Source organism: Nylanderia fulva, unplaced genomic scaffold (assembly GCF_048542155.1).
Source record: "Nylanderia fulva isolate GAGA-0341 unplaced genomic scaffold, ASM4854215v1 Scaffold59, whole genome shotgun sequence".
NCBI lineage: Eukaryota > Metazoa > Arthropoda > Insecta > Hymenoptera > Formicidae > Nylanderia > Nylanderia fulva.
Window position 1 is genome coordinate 533112 of NW_028190687.1, and position 18974 is coordinate 552085.

The window sequence follows — 18974 nt, forward strand, 5'->3', positions numbered from 1 at the left end:
CTCTTAAAATACCTCAAAAATTATTCTTTTTCCTTGACAGTCAATCAGTAATCGTAAAATGATCGTGATATCAGACTTTGTCATGCGGAATAACTGAGGTTGTGCAAAGACTAAATAAACTGGACCTCATATTATCGTCATTTTATAGCTGTTGATTGATTATAAAACGAAAAGGATAGTTTTCAAGGTATTCCAAGAGTATTCTAAAGTGTTGTTTCACCAAAATATTTTTTTTATTTCGAAATGGCTCTAAGAATTTTTAGCATGTACTTTCTCGCTTATGACGTCATAATTCTAACATGATCGGCGAGAAGCCAGAAGCCTTAAATGCGTAAATAATAGAATTTAAAGTGAAATACTGATTAACGGCGACCTTGACTTTAAAATTTACCTTGATTTTGATCTTGACTTTGACCTAGAGGTCAAATTTAGAAGTCATTTCAAAGTCAGCTTGGAATTTTTTATTGAGAACCCCTATTTTTGACTACAGAAATGAAAAGAATGGAAAATTTTATGTTTAGGTATGTATGTTACAAAATCAAATCTTTTTATTTCTACAATTAAAGATAGGGATTTCTATTAAAAAAATTTCAAGTTTACCTTGATGTGATCCTGAAAAACCACTATACACACACGTTAAAATCAACATCAAGTGATTTGAACCTAACTTTGAATCCTACTACTTTTGTATTCAACATTTTTTTTATATCCCACTCCTTCCAAGATATTTCAGGTTTCCGAAATTTTTTCCCCATCCTGTATTCCCACATATGTATGTATGTATGTATGTATATATATATATATATATATATATATATATATATATATGCGAAAAAAGTAGACAGAGGGGATAGAGATACTAATTCAAATAATAATTCATTTATATAATTAAGAAATACTTACTGCTAGCTTCCCTTTGAATATTTGGAACGCGATATCGGATTCTGGAGGATTCGCGCGATAAATCATTATTAGGTCATTCGCGAAAAAAATAAAAAAATTGGCTTATTTATAAAACGCATTCATCGATCGATTACCGGTAATCATCGAAATGTTAGATCTGATCATATATAAATTATGGTAGAGCACATACAATTTATATTTGGCAAATCTATGAAGTAGTAGTAGGGAAAGGATTCATTCGATCCAGCCTAATATAATTTATATAGACAAAAAATTTTAATTTTCGTGTAATGTTACATATTTTTTTGAGATAATGCAATTTATTATGAAAAAAATCATTTTTTACATACACAACACGTTACTATATTATATTACTGATTAAAATTAAATTTTTTTGCATTGCATTAGCATTACAAATAGTAATTATATAGTTCAACAAAAGAAACGCAAAGAGAACAATTAATTCATCAACAATACGATTTTTTTATATTGCATACAATTTCTACTTATGTGCAATTTTAAAAAATTTAATAGTTAAAACAGGGAAAAGTTATTTTTTAATGTTTACTATATTGAATATCATACATGGTGTCCCATAGGTAATTGCTAAAACTAATCAACTATTATTTTTTAATGTATGTAGTTATTGAAAAAACAAAAATTGTTTTGAAAAAAAAAAAATCTACAGTTTTTAATGGATAGAAATAAAATACTTGTATACCAGTTTATTTTATTGAAAAAGGGCTAATAATCACATATGTAAACTAATGATAAATGATCAATATTTTCCAAGTGCGCACCATTTGAATTTGTACAAAATTTTGTTCTTTTACAAAAACTCGTAAAAACTTTTTCTAACATGTCATTTTTAATGTTATTGACGATCCTTTTAATAGCTGCTATTAAATCTGGCACTGTTGAAAATATTTGTCATTAGTTTATGTGATTTTATGTGATTATTAGCACTTTTTTCATTACTTTTTATCAATAAAATAAACTGGTATACAAACATTTTATTTATATCCATTAAAAATTGCAGATTTTTTTTTTCCAATACAATTTTTGTTTTCTCAATAACTACATGCATTATAAAATGACAGCTGATTAATTTCTCAACAATTTCCTGTGGGACATCCTATATATAATTTTTTAAAGAAAGCGTGTTTTTATATAACAAATATTTTTTTCTATTTAAAATATTTCTATTAACAATATTAATATTTCTTTGATTTTGTAAGTTAAATAATAATTTATTTTGGTAAATTAAAACTTATAGGTTTACACATTCACATTAAAAAATAAACTTATAGGTTCACACATTCACATTAAAAACTGACAGCTGATTAGTTTCAGTAATTTCCTATGGGATACCCTGTACATACACAGATGTCAAGAATAGTAAACATTAAAGAATAAGTTTGACAAGATAAACAACCTGATAATAATTTACATTGATCAGTTAATTTTAGTAGATTGTGACGTCAGAAACGAGGAAACATGTATTTTCTCGTCTTTGACGTAAATTAAAAGACAGAGTTAATGGTTGAAATTAAAGGAAATTTAAAATACATGCAATAGCAATTTTAAATTAGATTTAATAATTGAAAGACAGAGTTAATGGATGAGATAATTGATAATTCTTCCTGAACAATCAACGTACATTGGTCGATTGTGTTAATTTCTATAGCGCCACATCGACTGAAGAGACTCAGACGAAATGGAGACCTAATTTCTTGGAAAATTTCCGTCTACTTTTTCTTTTGTGTCTTTCTTTCAGGTATAAATGTTAACTTGTCTACTTACAAGTAAGTAACAAATTAATGTAAGTATTTTTATATGCAAGATATTTTCAGAATACAGTAATATAAAAATTTTTAAAGTAAATGACATTAACTTACACCTCTTTATTTTCTTTTTAATATATATTATATAGAAAGTGCAATCACAATAATACATTTAAAACGTGTATTACTTATAGATGTATCCTCTATATAATATATGTCAAAAAGATAATATAAACCAAGAGATGTAAATTAATGCCAACATTTATTATTTGATTACATAAGAATAACATATATAACAGTGGATTTTTTTTATAGAGATGCGAGGTATTCAATAAAATCTTCAAATGGAGAAAATAAACTTTATTACTCTTAATTTATAATATTCTAATAATATTAGGTAACCAAAAAAACTCGTACGATTTTTTTATATTAAAAATTAATTTTTTTATACACACAAGTACAGAAATTTTCGTTAAATGCTTTATTCATTAAAATAAATCTAGAATTAATCTCTAAAAACCACACGAATTTTGTTTGTTACCTAATATATGTATCACGTTTTCTTTGATCCCTCCGTCCTTCAATATAAAATTCTATAATCGAATTCTCAAATATAGAAAATATCACGAAATAACATGCAGTACTTGAATTTGTACTTGCAATATTCTTCAACAATATTTTCAATATCTATATCCATGAAAATATATGTTCATAATATATCAACAATTGTTGATCATACTTTATAAAATCTACATATAAATAATCATTTTTTTAACTTGAAAACAAATCTTTCGGGAGATAATTTAAAACAGAACTTTTTAAATGTTTTTGTTTACAAATATTTTAGTATTTTTTTTTTATATATAAATATAGTTTTTCTCTTTATTCAACATTTTTGTATAATATAGGATTATTTTTATTCGAAAATTCTTAATAAGCATGCAGAATCATTTATTCATAAAAATCATTAAGTTCTGGGTTGTACAATGTATTTTCAGTTCTTTTTCTTCACCATGGACATAAAGAAAGTAATATAAATAAATAATAAATTCAGAAAAATACAAAATTAATCGGTATTATAAATTATAATATATAGAAAACTGCATAACAAAAAATAAAGTGTAAAGATAATAAAAAATAACAAAGATATATAAAAATATCGTCTCTTATGACACATTTTATATTAAAGTTACTGTTTGCTGTATTTATAATAATATTCATCACAAATTATTATTGCAAAACATAATTAATGCAAAATTATAGAAGAAAATATATTTCTAGTATATTTTTTCTACATTCTCAAACACAATAATATATAAAAATACTAACTTATTTTTAAAGAAAAAATTTATACGACTTTGATATCACAATTCAATATGACAGTAATCAGGAAATACCTTAATATACTAAAGTGTTATTTGATAAAATATAAACAATGCATATTTAACCTAGTAAAAGATTATTGATTATAAAGGAAGAACACTAGAAAATCGTACAAAACAAAAAATAATGTATCTATGAAAAAATTAATAATCAAAAAATATGTCAGAGACTTATAAGAAGTTTCATCAATGTATCAGTGGTTAAAAATAAAGTATGGCTAAATACATAATCTCAAAATATTCTATATTTTATTTTGCATTGTATATATATCCCCATTTTGAAGTTGATGCACTTTTAAAAAATAAAGAATGAAAAAAAATTATTTGTTCTTATCTTCTTCCGTCTGACGTTTAAGAAGATGAGTTTTCAGAATTCGCATGAACAAGTAAAACACAAGTCCTAAGATATGTCCGGAGAAATACAGACTCTTGTAAAAGTGTACTATTTCTTGGAAGCGCAGCAATTGGAAGGGCACGCCAAGATATGCCATGCACGTGAGTTTTGACCACCAGAGGAAGAATCCCCAGGCTTTCTTACTCTATATTTCATTAGGAGAATAACATCAATATTGTAATAAAAAATATATCGTTCTATAGAAAAGTTTTTGTTTCATTATTTAGAAATATTTAAACATTTTTTTTAATTTAAAAGATTTAGAGAACATATTAAAGCATTGCAATAACTATAAAAAAATCTCTTTAAGGAGGTCCCGGCTCTCCTTACCGAGCGTGTTGGAATTGTGATGTCAAAGATGAGAAAACACACTCAAAATTCTTAAAATACCATTTTGAAATAAAAATCGAAATATCTTTTCATTTAAAAATATCTAAGAATTTTCAGGGTGTGCTTTTTCACCTCCGACGTCAAAATTACATTATTTCTATATATTACATCCAGGTAGTAAAAAGTAAACTAACGTCAAAACGACGTCTGCTGTCTGGGTTATATCTAGAATTATATATACATATATATAATATATAAACAACTCACAAATTTGTTTTCTCCAGATTGATTGTAAAACTTAACGCCGATATCCTCAAAAGCTAGATAGAACGGTACTTGACAGATGCAAAAATAATAGCCTGCAGCGTAACCATGCCACAGAGCGGAGAGAAGCATCGTAACAATGGTTCTTAAATTTTTATAAGGAAATCTTTTATAAATGCACACAGCCATCCAATATTGTATGCACGTATTCCATGCTTTCATTGTATGTCTAACGAATGGAGTAGTCTCCACATCCCATACGTTCATGTTGTGCACCGTTTCAAAATCCTGCACCTCCATTTTCGCTCTTTCGTGATCGAATGACCTATAATGAATTATTTTTAAATTATATTATTTTTCCTTAAATCAATTTTTGTGAAATTTGCAGAGAATGATATAATTTAGATGTAATATTATATATTAATAATATAATAATAAAAAATTATTTTTGTTATCAGATATAATTATTTGGTATGTTTTTGGTATTATTAGTAAACTCTTCTGTTATACATATAGCTTGTATCATACATGATTCCATAATAAAAATATAGTGTTTTAGTCTCAATTTCTAATAAAGCTCCTGGGTTCTCGCCGCGGTTATATTAAATTTGTAACGCCAGAGGCAAGAATCTAACAAGAATTTTTATCGTGTTTTTTTCATCTCTGACGTCACAATTCCAGCATGATCGACGAGGAACCAGAAAAGCTTTAAAATAAAATATAATATACACTTATAAAATATATACATATGTTATAGAATCATCTGCATAATAAATGTAATAAAGTAAATTAATTACAGGGTGTCCCATAGGAAATTGTTGAAACTAAAAGCTTACATATGTGATTTATTAGTACTTTTTTCATTATTTTTTATCAATAAAATAAACTGGTATACAAACATTTTATTTATATCCATTAAAAACTGCAGCTTTTCCTCTTTCTAATACAATGTATTCTCAATAACTGCATACATTAAACAATGACAGCTGATTAAAGTTTCAGCAGTTTTCTATAAGACACCCTATGTATAGTTAATGAAAACACAACTTCCTTAATATCTTGCAAATAAAATAATATAAAAAAAAAGGAAAAAAGGGGACAAAGAAAGAAAAGAAAATTATCTTACAATTTCTCAATTGTCTTGTAATCGCGTGGACCCAAACCAGATACAGGTTGACAGCATACAGGATAAGCTCCTAGTCCTGACATTTGGCAAACACATTCGGCTAAGCCCATACCAATAAACATTCTCAATCGGAAACAAGAAAAAGTGGGATACATGTAAAGGAATCTGTAGAAGAAATTAAGTTCTTCAAATGCTGCTGTTTGCGTATACTGAAATGAAAAAAGATACAATATTAAATTTATTATAATTGTTATTGTATCATATAATACTATCATTAATTCGCAATTGAGAAATAAAAAAGTGTCCATTTCGATGAGTTTTTGGACCCAATTTTGCAAAGATAAAATATAGCTCGAATTAATATTTAATATTTATAATTAATAATTATTATTTGGGTATTCTTTTTTCATTATTTTCGATTTGCAGTAGGATATGCAAAGCTAAAAATTTACATTATTAGTAAAACGTAATCAAACTTAGACTATCCAGTTTCTATATACACGATATAATTATTATAAAATAAATTAGAAAATTATATATTAATATAATAATATTTTTGGACTTTTTATAATATAATATAAATATAATGAACGTAATGAATTTTACATCACTAGGAAACAGATGATTCATTATTAAAAACAGCCCAATAAATGCTGCAATCTGTTTTAGTTTGTAAAAAGTGAGTGGCCAAGGATCAACGTAATTAGAGAATGGTCTATGTAAGGAGTCCCAGTATGTCCTATAACGGTAGTATGGGCCTACAAAGAAAAATTTAAGTATAATTTATCTTGTTATTAGAAATATATTTCTCCAAACAAGTATACAGAGTGTCCAATTTTAATGCACCATCCCTCATAACTTTGCAGGGAGTAGTCGTTTCATACAAAAGTTTTTTGACTTCGAGGGGGACATAAGATAATGCCATTGGTACCATTTGACCTTGGATAGTCGTTTGAAGCGGTTACATAAAAGTCAACTTCAATTTCTTAAATGAAAACCTCTATTTTTCAATGTATATTCTTGTAGTTTATCTCGAGAGCTTTTCAAAACACTGTAATAAAGTATTTTTCTCTCAAGTACTTTTTGATTAAGTTATTAAGATTTAAAATTAATAATTTTTTGGCATAAAATATATCTTGTAAAATATTCAGTTTTCGATAATCTTACCTTAATATTTTCATATATAAAATAATTAGACAAATACAAATCAATTAGTGTAAAGAAAACGTACAATATTATGTTTAAGAAAATATATATAATTTGCAACATATTTTTCCTTAGACACAATTTGCAACATATTTTTTCTTAAAAACAATTACGCGTTTTCTTTATACCAATTGATTAGTCTGATTATTCTGTAATACTCCCTGTATAGGACACCCTGTATAACTCATATCTACGTTTATTTTTCTCAGATTTTACCTGTTAAAACACCCATGTAACTGAAACTGTAATGTATCACGTCCATGAAATTAATTTTCTTGAACGCGTCTGAATTTGCACCTTGAGGATCATCAGCTGGCGCTGTTGCCGCCGAATTGATTTCGAATGCTAATCCAGGTAGCTTCAATGTGAGAATCATTACAACAAGATTCGTGTGGGTTGACGGACTCGGCAATGCAAAATAATCACTGAATCGGAAGATCACCAGCAAGTAAAAAAAGGAGAAGTATAAGCTGACTAGATGGCATTTTCTGTAAAATCAAGATTTATTTATAAATGGATATTCGAAAAAAATATAAATAATTTTATTTTTATATTCTATTAATTTAAAGATCATCAATCCTTCCCTAAAAAATATAATTGGAAATTAAAATGTAATTTTTTTTCATTGTGAGAATATATATTGGAGCTTCTCTACATTATTCCTATTTAAGTATACATATATATGTATTAATTGTTCGATTTTGAGTATTGTACTCACCGATTTTTGAATTATTTTACTTAAATATATATCTTAGAACTCTTTATCACATATATAATTATTGTTGTTTTAACTTATTTGCTAGAAATATGCTCTGAATGAGTGTATCAAAAACAAAAATCAGGATATATGTAATTGGAAAACTGAAGGTTTGATAAATAATATGCTTTATAAAGAAAATTTTTTTGTATTTAATTTTCTATTTCATAATTTTACAACATATTAAGAATACACACAATTAAATATCAAAATCAGTATCTTAGTCTATTTTTTATTATAATTGTTAATCTTAAAAATTATTTTCTGTAAAATAAATAATATTTGAAAGCATAATATGTATTGATAATGTGAAAATGATAAAATTAAAATTAGGTATGAAAAGAGCTAAATAAAAACCAGACAATATATATTAGGCAACTAAATTGCTCTTAAAGTTTGTTCTAATTATTTTGAACAATTGTTTTTATTGAAATCCATCATATCAAGGATGTACAGAATTGTAATTAATTTTTTTATTCACTATCTTACTTTTTTATTGAGATAGTAATATATCATTTTGAATTTTTTAAATGAATGCTTATTTTAAATTCGATATATACATTTCATTTTTCGAAATTTGAAAAAATATCAAACATTATATATTCTTAAATAACTTTTAATGTAATAAATGCAAAAATAATGTTCGAATTATTAAATTTATTTCTATTATTATACTGAAATGCAAAAATGTGCATATAATAAAATAATGAAAATGATGATAGTAAAATAAAAATTAAAATCATATAAATATATATCTGATATAAATCTTTCGAGTTACATCTTGTTTTTTTTTATTTTCCAACAGAATTAAGATAAGATTAAACTATATAAGATTAAAGGAAGTGCTCAAAATGATTACCTCTTATTTGAAGACTTCATAACAATAATTAAGTCTCATATCATAGATTGTCTGGCTTTTTAAAAACTGTATGAACTTCTTTCTTATTTTTATATTATTTTCTGTATATCCTAAATATTTTTTTATTCAATGTGTCTTTAAAATTTCGGAGTAAAACATTCCATTTAAAAATTCAAGATTTTAATATCTTGATATATATAAAAAAGCAAGATAATAAAAAAAGCAAGATAAAAAAGATATCTCTACTGATGAAGAACTTTGTTTTAATACATTTTTCGTACAATATAAATAAATGTGTTTTATAAAAGAAATACGAAGAAAAATTCGCGGAAATTTAAAATAATTCCAAATTAACTATAATATAAAAATACAAATTAAACATAATTTAGATGAACGAATATTCAATTACACATGGTTTTTGTTTTTCGAAATACATACATAAAATTTTGGTACGGAATCAGTGAACAATACTCTGAAATTTAACAATCATCGAACAATTTTATTTTGAAAACATATATTCGTACTTCCATGAGATGTTGGTTATGATAATGGCGTTGACAAGAACTGCAACAATCGGATGCAAGACTGACGATCCTGAAACACAGATCACTAAGGCGAAGCCAAGAAGAGTCGCAAACCATTGTTTCGCACGGGGGTCTTTTATCGTACGATAAAAACATCCGATTGCCATAGAGAGTAAAAGCAACAACACATACACGACATCGTTCCACTGCATCATTATTTAAATGTGTATAAGTGAGAGAGAAGATAAATGGAGAAACAGCTCTCCAACTCTCCATCAATGGAGTGACGGGCAGATTATAGATAGCGAGAAACAGATAGAGAGAAATCTGAGAGCGGCCATCCGGGATTTAGCGACCGCGTGTACGCGTGCGCCCCCTGACAAAGTGGACATAAATTACGTCGTGACGCTCGGTAAAAAGCACATAAATGATTCGATTCCGCGATATGGTTCATGTCCGAACTATTCATCAGTTAAGAACCAAGTTGAGAACCGAACAGCTGAGTCAGACAAGGACCAACGATCCAATTAGCGTATAAGCTCTATCTTTTTACTGGCAAAATATTTCTATTCTATCTCAAATATTTAGTAAGTCATCTCTATATAATGAACTTTTGGCTGGAAAATAAATAATAAAATATTTTAATAAAAAGCAAATTAATAAAAAGATATGTACATAATTTTTTGATATATTGCCCAAAGTCAACGTCATAAAAATTATAACCCGCGAATTTGCGCGAACGCTATATATGCGTGAAAGGCGAAATCTCGTGCCTGCGGCCGCACGAGTCCACAAGACGCATCGCGGTGAGGTGAGATAATCCAGAGTGATGGATCCTTGTCTGACTCAGTTGGGGGTTTATTCTTGAAATTATTCGCAAGAGAAACGTATGTGTAAATTCAGTTTTTACAGAAAAGTTGCAAGTTGATTGGCTATTGTATGGCTTTTAGCTAATCAACTTGTAACTTTTTCTGTAAGAACTGTATTTACGCATACGTTTCTCTTGCGAATAAATTCAAAAATAAACCCTTTGTTCGGTTCTCAACTTGCAGGCCTAATCTGTAACTTTTTAACGTATGCGTTATAATTATAATGCATGATTTACTAGAAACTGTACAATTTTATTGGTTTAAATCTAGTAAATCATGCATTATAATTATAACGCAAGCGTTAAAAAATTACAGAATAGACCTATTGGTTCTTATATATAGCTGAATAGTTCGAACATAAACCATATCTGACCATATCATGGAATTGAACCATTTATCTTCCTTTTTTACCGAGCGTCACAACGTAGTTTATGTCCACTTTCTCAGGGGGCGCACTAGTACACGCGGCCGCTCTCAGATTTCTCTCTGACGAGATATATCTTTTGCTGCGCAGCAAGCGACAAGCATTTCCATTTTCGTACGCACTCAGAGTCCAGAGTTCGCAGGAGCACTAGACAGCCAAAAAGAAAGGATCTCGTTCTGTTCGTCGTCTTCCCCAAATGTGATCGGACGTGCGACTGATTAGGTATGTCTATATATCTTCTCTTTGCATAAGATTTACATCTTTTTTTTAAGTTAGAATATCCCAGCAAACACAGTATATAAATGTTATATACTCAAGCATGTTACATGTTACGTATATGTTAGTTGTAATTTCTCACTCGTAGATGTAACATTTTTAATATTACATATATTACATTGTAGTTATATTGTCATTATATCCCAAGATAGCATTGACTTATATCAATACATCAATGTGCTATTTGGTATATAATTACAATATAACTACAATGTAATCTATGTTATATTAAAAATGTTACACCTATGAGCGGGAAATTACAACTAACATGGATGTTACATGTAACGTACACGTTATATTGTTATATTCCGTTTTATTATAGCAATGTAACAATTATATATCGGTGTTTGCTGGGTGTTTATATAGTTTGACCTCTGTATATGTGTATATTGTATATGTTTTGTATCTATATGTGTATAATGTATAAAGCTTCTGGAAGGGAGGGAAATATTTCTTTTATATTTTGTGATGCGCCGCGCATAACAAAAGAAAATCTACAATGTGCGCGATGTGAATTATACAAAGTGTCCTAATCTTACCGTACCATCGTTTATACATAGGAGACTCCTAAGGGTTATTTGGATTTTTCCTCAGCAAAAATGTCGAGGAAGATCATCATTTTTTAATGTTCCCAATTTTTGAAATCATGTATCTTTGTAACTATATAAGCTTTAAATTAAAATTTATTTTATTTTTAAATTTAAAAAAATTTTTTTATTAAAAAAAATTAAAATTCTAAAACTTTACCTGAAATTAACTAAAAAATGTAGTTTTGTTAATAATTTATTTTTACAAGGCTTAGTTTACGAAAAAGCTTTTATTTTCAATTGTTTGTAACTCGAAAATTATATTATTGGTGCTTGGACATTTTCGCTGAGAAAAAGTCGTTTCCAAATCGCTTCAAGAATTTCCCATTAACGTGTGATACAGTAAGTCTGGGACACCTTGTATATACATTTTTTCTTTTTATGTAAATCAGAAAGCACTCCTACTAAAGAATATAGACGAGTATAGAAGCGGTTTTCGGTACTCCGGGCAAAGAATGACGATCTATATTATACTGCGTTTGACCAGCTCACATACACACCTTTGAAATCCATATATTGAAAGATTAGAGAAGATGCAAGCGATACTATTAATGCCATCAATGGGAAAACGATTACAACTTATTCCCATACCCAATATAAATAATGTTGTATATGAATTTATTATAGTCTTATTATAATCAATTTATAGTTTTATTGATAAGACTTAATGAAAAAAGTGCTAATTATATAAAGTGCAAAAATATTTATCATTAGTTTACATATGTGATCATTAGCACTTTTTCATTACTTTTTTTCAATCAAATAAATTAGTATACAAACATTTTGTTTATATCCATTAAAAACTGCAGACTTTCCATTTTCCAACATAATTTTTGGTTTCTCAATAACATGCATTAGAAAATGACAGCTGTGTGTGATTAGTTTTAACAATTTTCTATGGGGCACTGTAGAACAATACATTCATTAACCTTATTAGAATCAAATTCTATAAAATATAAAGTTTTAAGGTTACAATACATTTGAATAATTAATATTAATAAACAATATAATTGCAAATAATTAATAATAATTTTGTTACGGAAGGAAGGGGAATGAATATAAGCCATTTTAATTACGCCAAAATTTTAAACTGACATAGGACTTATCAAAGTGAGTTAATATTTACATTTGTTAATCATGACAGGAAATGACGAAAATTTAATATAATTGTTTCATAACATTTGGCTCTAATCAATAAATGGCCAAATCAATAAATATATTCATCGTTCTTAAACTTGAACATGTATATCTTTATAACTATCCAGAATAGACACATATGTTTATGTAAATTTTTTTGCTTAAAATGTGTACAATTAAGTTCTATATAAAATGCTGATATTTCCTAAACACCCTGTGTATGTAATGAAATCATAGAACAACGAAAGTTCTTTTAAAATTAAATAAAGAATTTCGATAAAATTTTGCAATATTTATTTGAAATAAATCCTATTAATTTAATGTAAAAGAATGTTTAAAAATGTTTAGTATTTAATTTGATCTTTTGTATAAAAAAATGTGTTTGTAAAATGTTTAAAAATGTTTATGAAAAAATTAAAATATATTTAAAACATATTAATATGAAAATTAAAATATATTTGCGTCATTAAATTAATTATTAATTAATACATGGAAAGAAATCATTATTGTTGTATATAAACTGTTTGATCAACTAAATATATTTTTTAAAGAAATTAAAGTTACGTAAAATATTACTGATAAAACTTCAATCTCAATATTTATTATACAATTAGTCAAGTGCTGAAATAGAAGAAAAATTTGAATGTTTATGTTATAGATAAAATTTTTGCAATGGAATAAGGAGAATCAGATTTACACAATGCAGAAAACGCAGAAGAAGTAATATGCACGTAAATAATGATAATGATGAAGAAGATAACTCACATCAAATAGCAGAATAAAATTCTGTGAATCAACAAACATTCAACTAACAAAATATATTTGCTTCAAAGATGTTGCTGAAAACTGCATTTATCTCAGGTAAATAAAAATTAAAAGAGAAAAAGAGAAAAAACAAACAAAAATACAGAATTATTAACAAAAGTTACGTTTTTTTTCCAGTTGGTTCATCGAATTGAAGGACAAAAAGTTGACCAAATGAACCAATGAAAAATTGCGTAGATGCTGAGCAAAAATATCGCAGGTATGCAAAAAAAAGTGAATAATGTATTGTAGTTAGTATATCAAGTTTTATAACATTTTAATAGAATTAGAAAGTATATCTTCATCGTCAAAGTATAAATGTGTGTATTATGTTTCTCTTCATAGTTTAATGTGGCTTTTACTAATCAATAATGGTCTTCTTGCCAGTCAGAAGTATTTTCTTGTTGTCAAGTATTAAAGATCGACTTGACTTAGTTTTCTGTCATACATCATATACATGGTGTCTGACAAATGTCACACTGGAAATATATAAGTAAGTCTCGTTATTTGGAAACGATTTTTCCTCAGCAAAAATGTCGAGGGAGGCCATCATTTTTTGCATGTTCCCAATTTTTGTCATCATGTATCTTTATAACTAAACTTAAAATTAATTAAAATAAACTCTATTTGAAATAAATTGAAGAATGTGGTTTTATTAATATTTTATTTCCACAAGGTTAGCTTGCGAAAAACTCTTTATTTTCAATCGCTTATAACTCGAAAATTATTAATCTCTCAATATTTTTGCTGAGGAAAAATTGTCTTCAAATTATAAGATCTATGTGTATATTTTCTGTATGATACCTTATGTCAGACATCCTGTATAAACATCATATATGTATATTACTTATTGTTAATCAAGTACATTTCGTGCTTATTATATTTTCAGAACACGATTTCATAATTTACTCTGCAATTTTTTCGTTCAATTTTGGTGGAAAGTAAACGGATCTGATTAACATTGTCGTTATTGACATTTGCTTCTCATCATGCATAGATTTATCCGCAAGAAAAGGAAGATTTGTACAAAATACACCTAACATATTTAAACGTGTTCAAAGACAGTAACGGACTCTATATTATGTTTATTTGTACAGAAGGTAAGTAAATATTTATATTAAGTCCACTTTACACGATCTATAATTCGCGACAGAATTCGAGACATAATTTTTTATTTATAAATTTTATGCATCGTGTAATACAGAAAGCACGTGACAGTTAAATTATAACTAGAATGCTCTATTTTTATTTTTATGAATAGAAAAGACGCATCAAATATGCGTAGTGTACAAATATTTGTGATTGGTGAATTGTAAATGATATAAACTACAACTTAATCTTTTGTATTTGATTGATAATTTAAAGCAGAAAAAAAAGAAAATTATACGTGACATGTCTTGGTCCCGGGAGTAAGTTATACATGTTTATTAAGTGAATATAAAAAATATGAAATATCATGCTTATATGTAGGAAAATATATCAATTACAATCAAATATTTTATATACATAATTTTAAATCAAATTATGGTTTGTGTAATATAAAATTTTTTTCTCATAAATAATTATATTCATAATTTGATACATAAAATTATAAATAGAATTCTGTCCGGAATTCTGTTGCGAATTATACATCGTGTAAAGTCGGCTTTATGTGCATTTATAAAAGAGCATGCCGTAATGACGAATGTTTTTTTATACAACATTTTATTTATTTAAAAACAAATGTTTGATATTATTTATTTTTTAATTTTTATATTATAAAAAATATATCTTTTTGGTTAATTTAGTTATAAATTAATTTTAAATAAACTAATTTCTTTTTTATGAAATAAAAAATTCAGAAATTTTTAAGATAAGAATATGTTTCTTATATGATGATCTTTAAGGTTCTTAGATCCTCGTCGTGGACTTGTTGGATTGTGACGTCAGAGGCGAGAAAGCACACGCTGAAAATTCTTAGATGCCATTTTTAATTGAAAAGTTTTTATTGATATACTACTTCTGTTTCAATAACTTTAGTACACTCTTAAAATACCTCGTCTACCAAATGTTTTGTCCCTTAACAATTAATCAACAACTGTAAAATGATCTTTAAGACTTTGTCATGAAATAACTGCGCACGTATAAAGATGGACTGGGTCTCATATTAGTCATTTTTCGGCTATTGATTGATTATAAAGGAAAAATAATATTTTTCGGGATATTTTAAGAATGTGCTAAAGCCATCTGAAGTATTGTTTCATTAAAATATTATTTTATTTCAAAATGGCATCTAAGAATTTTCAACATGTTTTCTCACCTCTGATGTCATAATTCCAACATAGTTGGCGAAGAGTCAGGAGCCTTAAATAGTTATTATAAAATTATTATTTAATTTTTACTAAATATAAAATATTTTGTGTAGAGATCCTGGAAAGTCGAAGTCTAAAAGAAATCTACAAAATAGACGAAGAAGCATCATATATATGCAAGCGAAATTGAACTGATCCAGCACTCTGATTGTTGAAACTACCGTTTTACTCCAATGAAAGACATTTTGCGTCGTAATCCGAGAAAAATTTTTCATTGGCCGAAAATGCTGTTCGTGATTGCATGCAAAGAAGATAAAGTAATGGATTTATTGTTCAACAGATATATTCTTCCTATGAAGTTGAGGTATCTCAGCAGAATAATGGTATGTCGCATGTTCTTGTTTGGTTAATTATAAGATGCGAATAATTACCATTCGATTATAATATGTTTGAATATTAATTGTCAAGTGTAATGTCCACATTTAAAATTATTTTTTTCTAACATATATATTAATCAATAAGCATTTGACTAGTCCGAGCTAACGGGTTAATTTGATGCAAATTAATACATTAATTATTAATTGTATTGATATTAATTGGTAAATATTAAGAATCTTCCCTAAAAATTTTTTACTCAAAATAATGGGAAATTTGCGCGGGAGAATTTCTCTCTTTAGTATAAATATTAAAAGAATTAGTACAATTAGAGTGTTTTGTTAATCAGTTATTTTACAATCATTTTAAAATTAATCTGCAAAATTAAGTCGCAGAATTAAGTTATAACTCTTCTACTTATATAAATGATGAACTTATTTATTATAAAATAATTTAAAATTTAAAACGATAGAATTTAATTCTGAAATTTATTGAATTATTTAATTTTTAATGAGATTCTATATCGCTACTAATTAAATAACAATTTGAATTTTTATTATAATTTTTGTTATCAAATATAGTGTGGCAACAATTTCTATATAATAGTATATTATAACAGTTTTTATACAAAGTTCTATATAATATTGATGTATATCTGTTTTATATAATATTTTTAGAAATTAGTCTATTTTAGCAGGTCCAAAAAATTCTTTTATTTATTTTTAATAATGTCGGAAAATATATTTTTCAAATATTTAAAAATTTTGAAAAATAATAAATCTATAAGATTAAATAAGATGATAAGATTGAATAAATTTCAGTAAAGTTTGTTGTGTATTAATAATTAAATACAAGTAGATCAATACAAATATGAGAGTTGTTAAAATAGAAACTTAGACAGATTGGAGAGTCAAAATCATTTTCAATATGCATATTCATTTGATATTTCTGATAAACTGTCCGCAAATATTTTTTGTAATATCGTTAATTTACTTTGTGATCCATATTTAGACGGTTTAGAAAATTAATTCATATGAAAATCACAAAAACTTCTAGTTATTGCTACTTATTGTTCCTGAATTATAATTGAACCATCTCTGATGGTAGAATATGAAAAACGAGATATATCTCATCAATCGTCCGTAATGTCTTAATTATTAAGGTATTTAGATATGAATGTTGGACATATCCTGGCGCGGGAGCGTATCCTCCTCTGCCAGTTACATATCCTGGTGCAGGAATATTACCTCCGGGTGGCCCGGGCATATATTTTTGTGCGGGAACTGCAGGTCCGGGTCGTCGGTTCAGTTTTCGCCGCTCTTTGTTCACCGCCCGCCGTACGGCCTCATTTATGCATATCAAAAATATTTTTCAAAATATTTACGATTTATTCCACAACGGGATAATATTCACCATGGTTTCATGTGATTCTTGTTGTATCTTCAAATGGTTTTAACAATTGAACAAATTCTTCGGTTCATTTATTCATTTGGTTGATTATCTGTTCTGAGATAAATCGGAGGAATCGTAGGACATTGCAAAATAATGCTAATTTTTTTTATAATTATATGAACTTTAGCATATGGCAAATTTTTTAATTAATCGATTGATTAATTTGTACGTCAGTGACGGGATTTATTGGCTTTCGACTAGATTTTTTGACATATGCTTATTGTTCCCCTCTTATTTCTCGTGCCTTAGCAACACGACCTTAGAACATATAGAAATGGAATGGCATTACTTTTCGGGAAACAAAAGTATCCATAAGATCTGTATGAGAGAGAAAGATATATATTCCTATTCGTGCTGTATGCGCATGCGCTAGAACAAAACAGGCGCTGGAATGACAGCTTCAAATTTTTTATTTAAAATAGGTAGTAACAACTACATAGCAATACCAGTTGCTTGGAAACAAGGAAACATATGGACATAAGGAGACATCTCCCGGCGCGCGTTATTTCGTAGCATCACGAATAGAGTTTCCAATCCCGAAGACATTTTAAAATTCCGGGATTACGGGATTTTTTGCACTCAATCTCGGGATCCCGGGACTAGTCCCGGGTTTATACATATGGAGCAAAAATAATAATAATATTTAAGAAATTATAACTTTATTAATTAACAAAAAAAAATAAATTTATGTTTATCCTCTTAATTACTAATTTGTCATTTTTAAGTACTAAAATCAAAGATAACTATGTTATGTTATTTTTATGTACTTATTAGAAGAAATCTTTAAAAAAAATAATAAAATAAAATAACTTTTTGCAACTCGCAACTTTGAAAATTTTAAAAATATAAAACATTACACTCTGAAACTTTTTAGGAACATAAACGAATAAAATACTTATACATATATACTTAATGTATATATATTAAAATATAAAACTAAAACTTTTTAACAGTTATAATAACTATTAACTATAATTGTAAGTTATCACATTTTAAACAGGTAAAAATAAAAATTTTCTTAATCCTTTCTTTGGTTTTGAAAAAACGATCTTAAAAATAATAATGCATTTAAAGTGACATCTCCAAGTCGACTTCTAATTTTGCTTCCAATACATCCTGCTGCTGAGAATGCTCGTTCAGGTTCCACACTTGTTGGGGGTATTGTCATTAAATATTGATATGCCAATTCAAGATGGTGTCCTCTGTTTCCAACTGATTCAAAAAGAGCCA

The 18974-nt window shown here is 27.1% G+C and overlaps 1 protein-coding gene and 1 long non-coding RNA gene across 6 annotated transcripts in view; one reads left to right on the forward strand and one right to left on the reverse strand.

Annotated features, from left to right (window-relative positions):
* Nucleotides 1-4296: 4296 nt before the first annotated feature.
* On the reverse strand, nt 4297-9869 carry frj (membrane bound O-acyltransferase domain containing farjavit). The gene is made up of 6 exons (XM_029320752.2): nt 9530-9869; nt 7606-7877; nt 6790-6941; nt 6184-6392; nt 5061-5382; nt 4297-4608 (listed from the first exon to the last, which is right to left on the reverse strand). Exons 1-6 carry the CDS (start codon nt 9742-9744, stop codon nt 4390-4392), a joined length of 1389 nt encoding a protein of 462 aa, XP_029176585.1. The 5' UTR covers nt 9745-9869; the 3' UTR covers nt 4297-4389.
* Nucleotides 9870-10851: 982 nt separating this feature from the next.
* LOC114944699 (uncharacterized) overlaps nt 10852-18974 on the forward strand; it is a 65427-nt gene continuing 57304 nt past the window's right edge. For 4 of the 5 annotated variants that reach the window (XR_014925876.1, XR_014925877.1, XR_014925874.1 and 1 more), the window contains exons 1-5: nt 10880-11044; nt 13481-13683; nt 13765-13846; nt 14516-14726; nt 16031-16300. This is a non-coding gene — a long non-coding RNA (uncharacterized LOC114944699). Of the gene's footprint in view, nt 11045-13480; nt 13684-13764; nt 13847-14515; nt 14727-16030; nt 16301-18974 lie in introns of all 5 variants that reach the window. The other variant, XR_014925873.1, reaches the window with a different exon arrangement.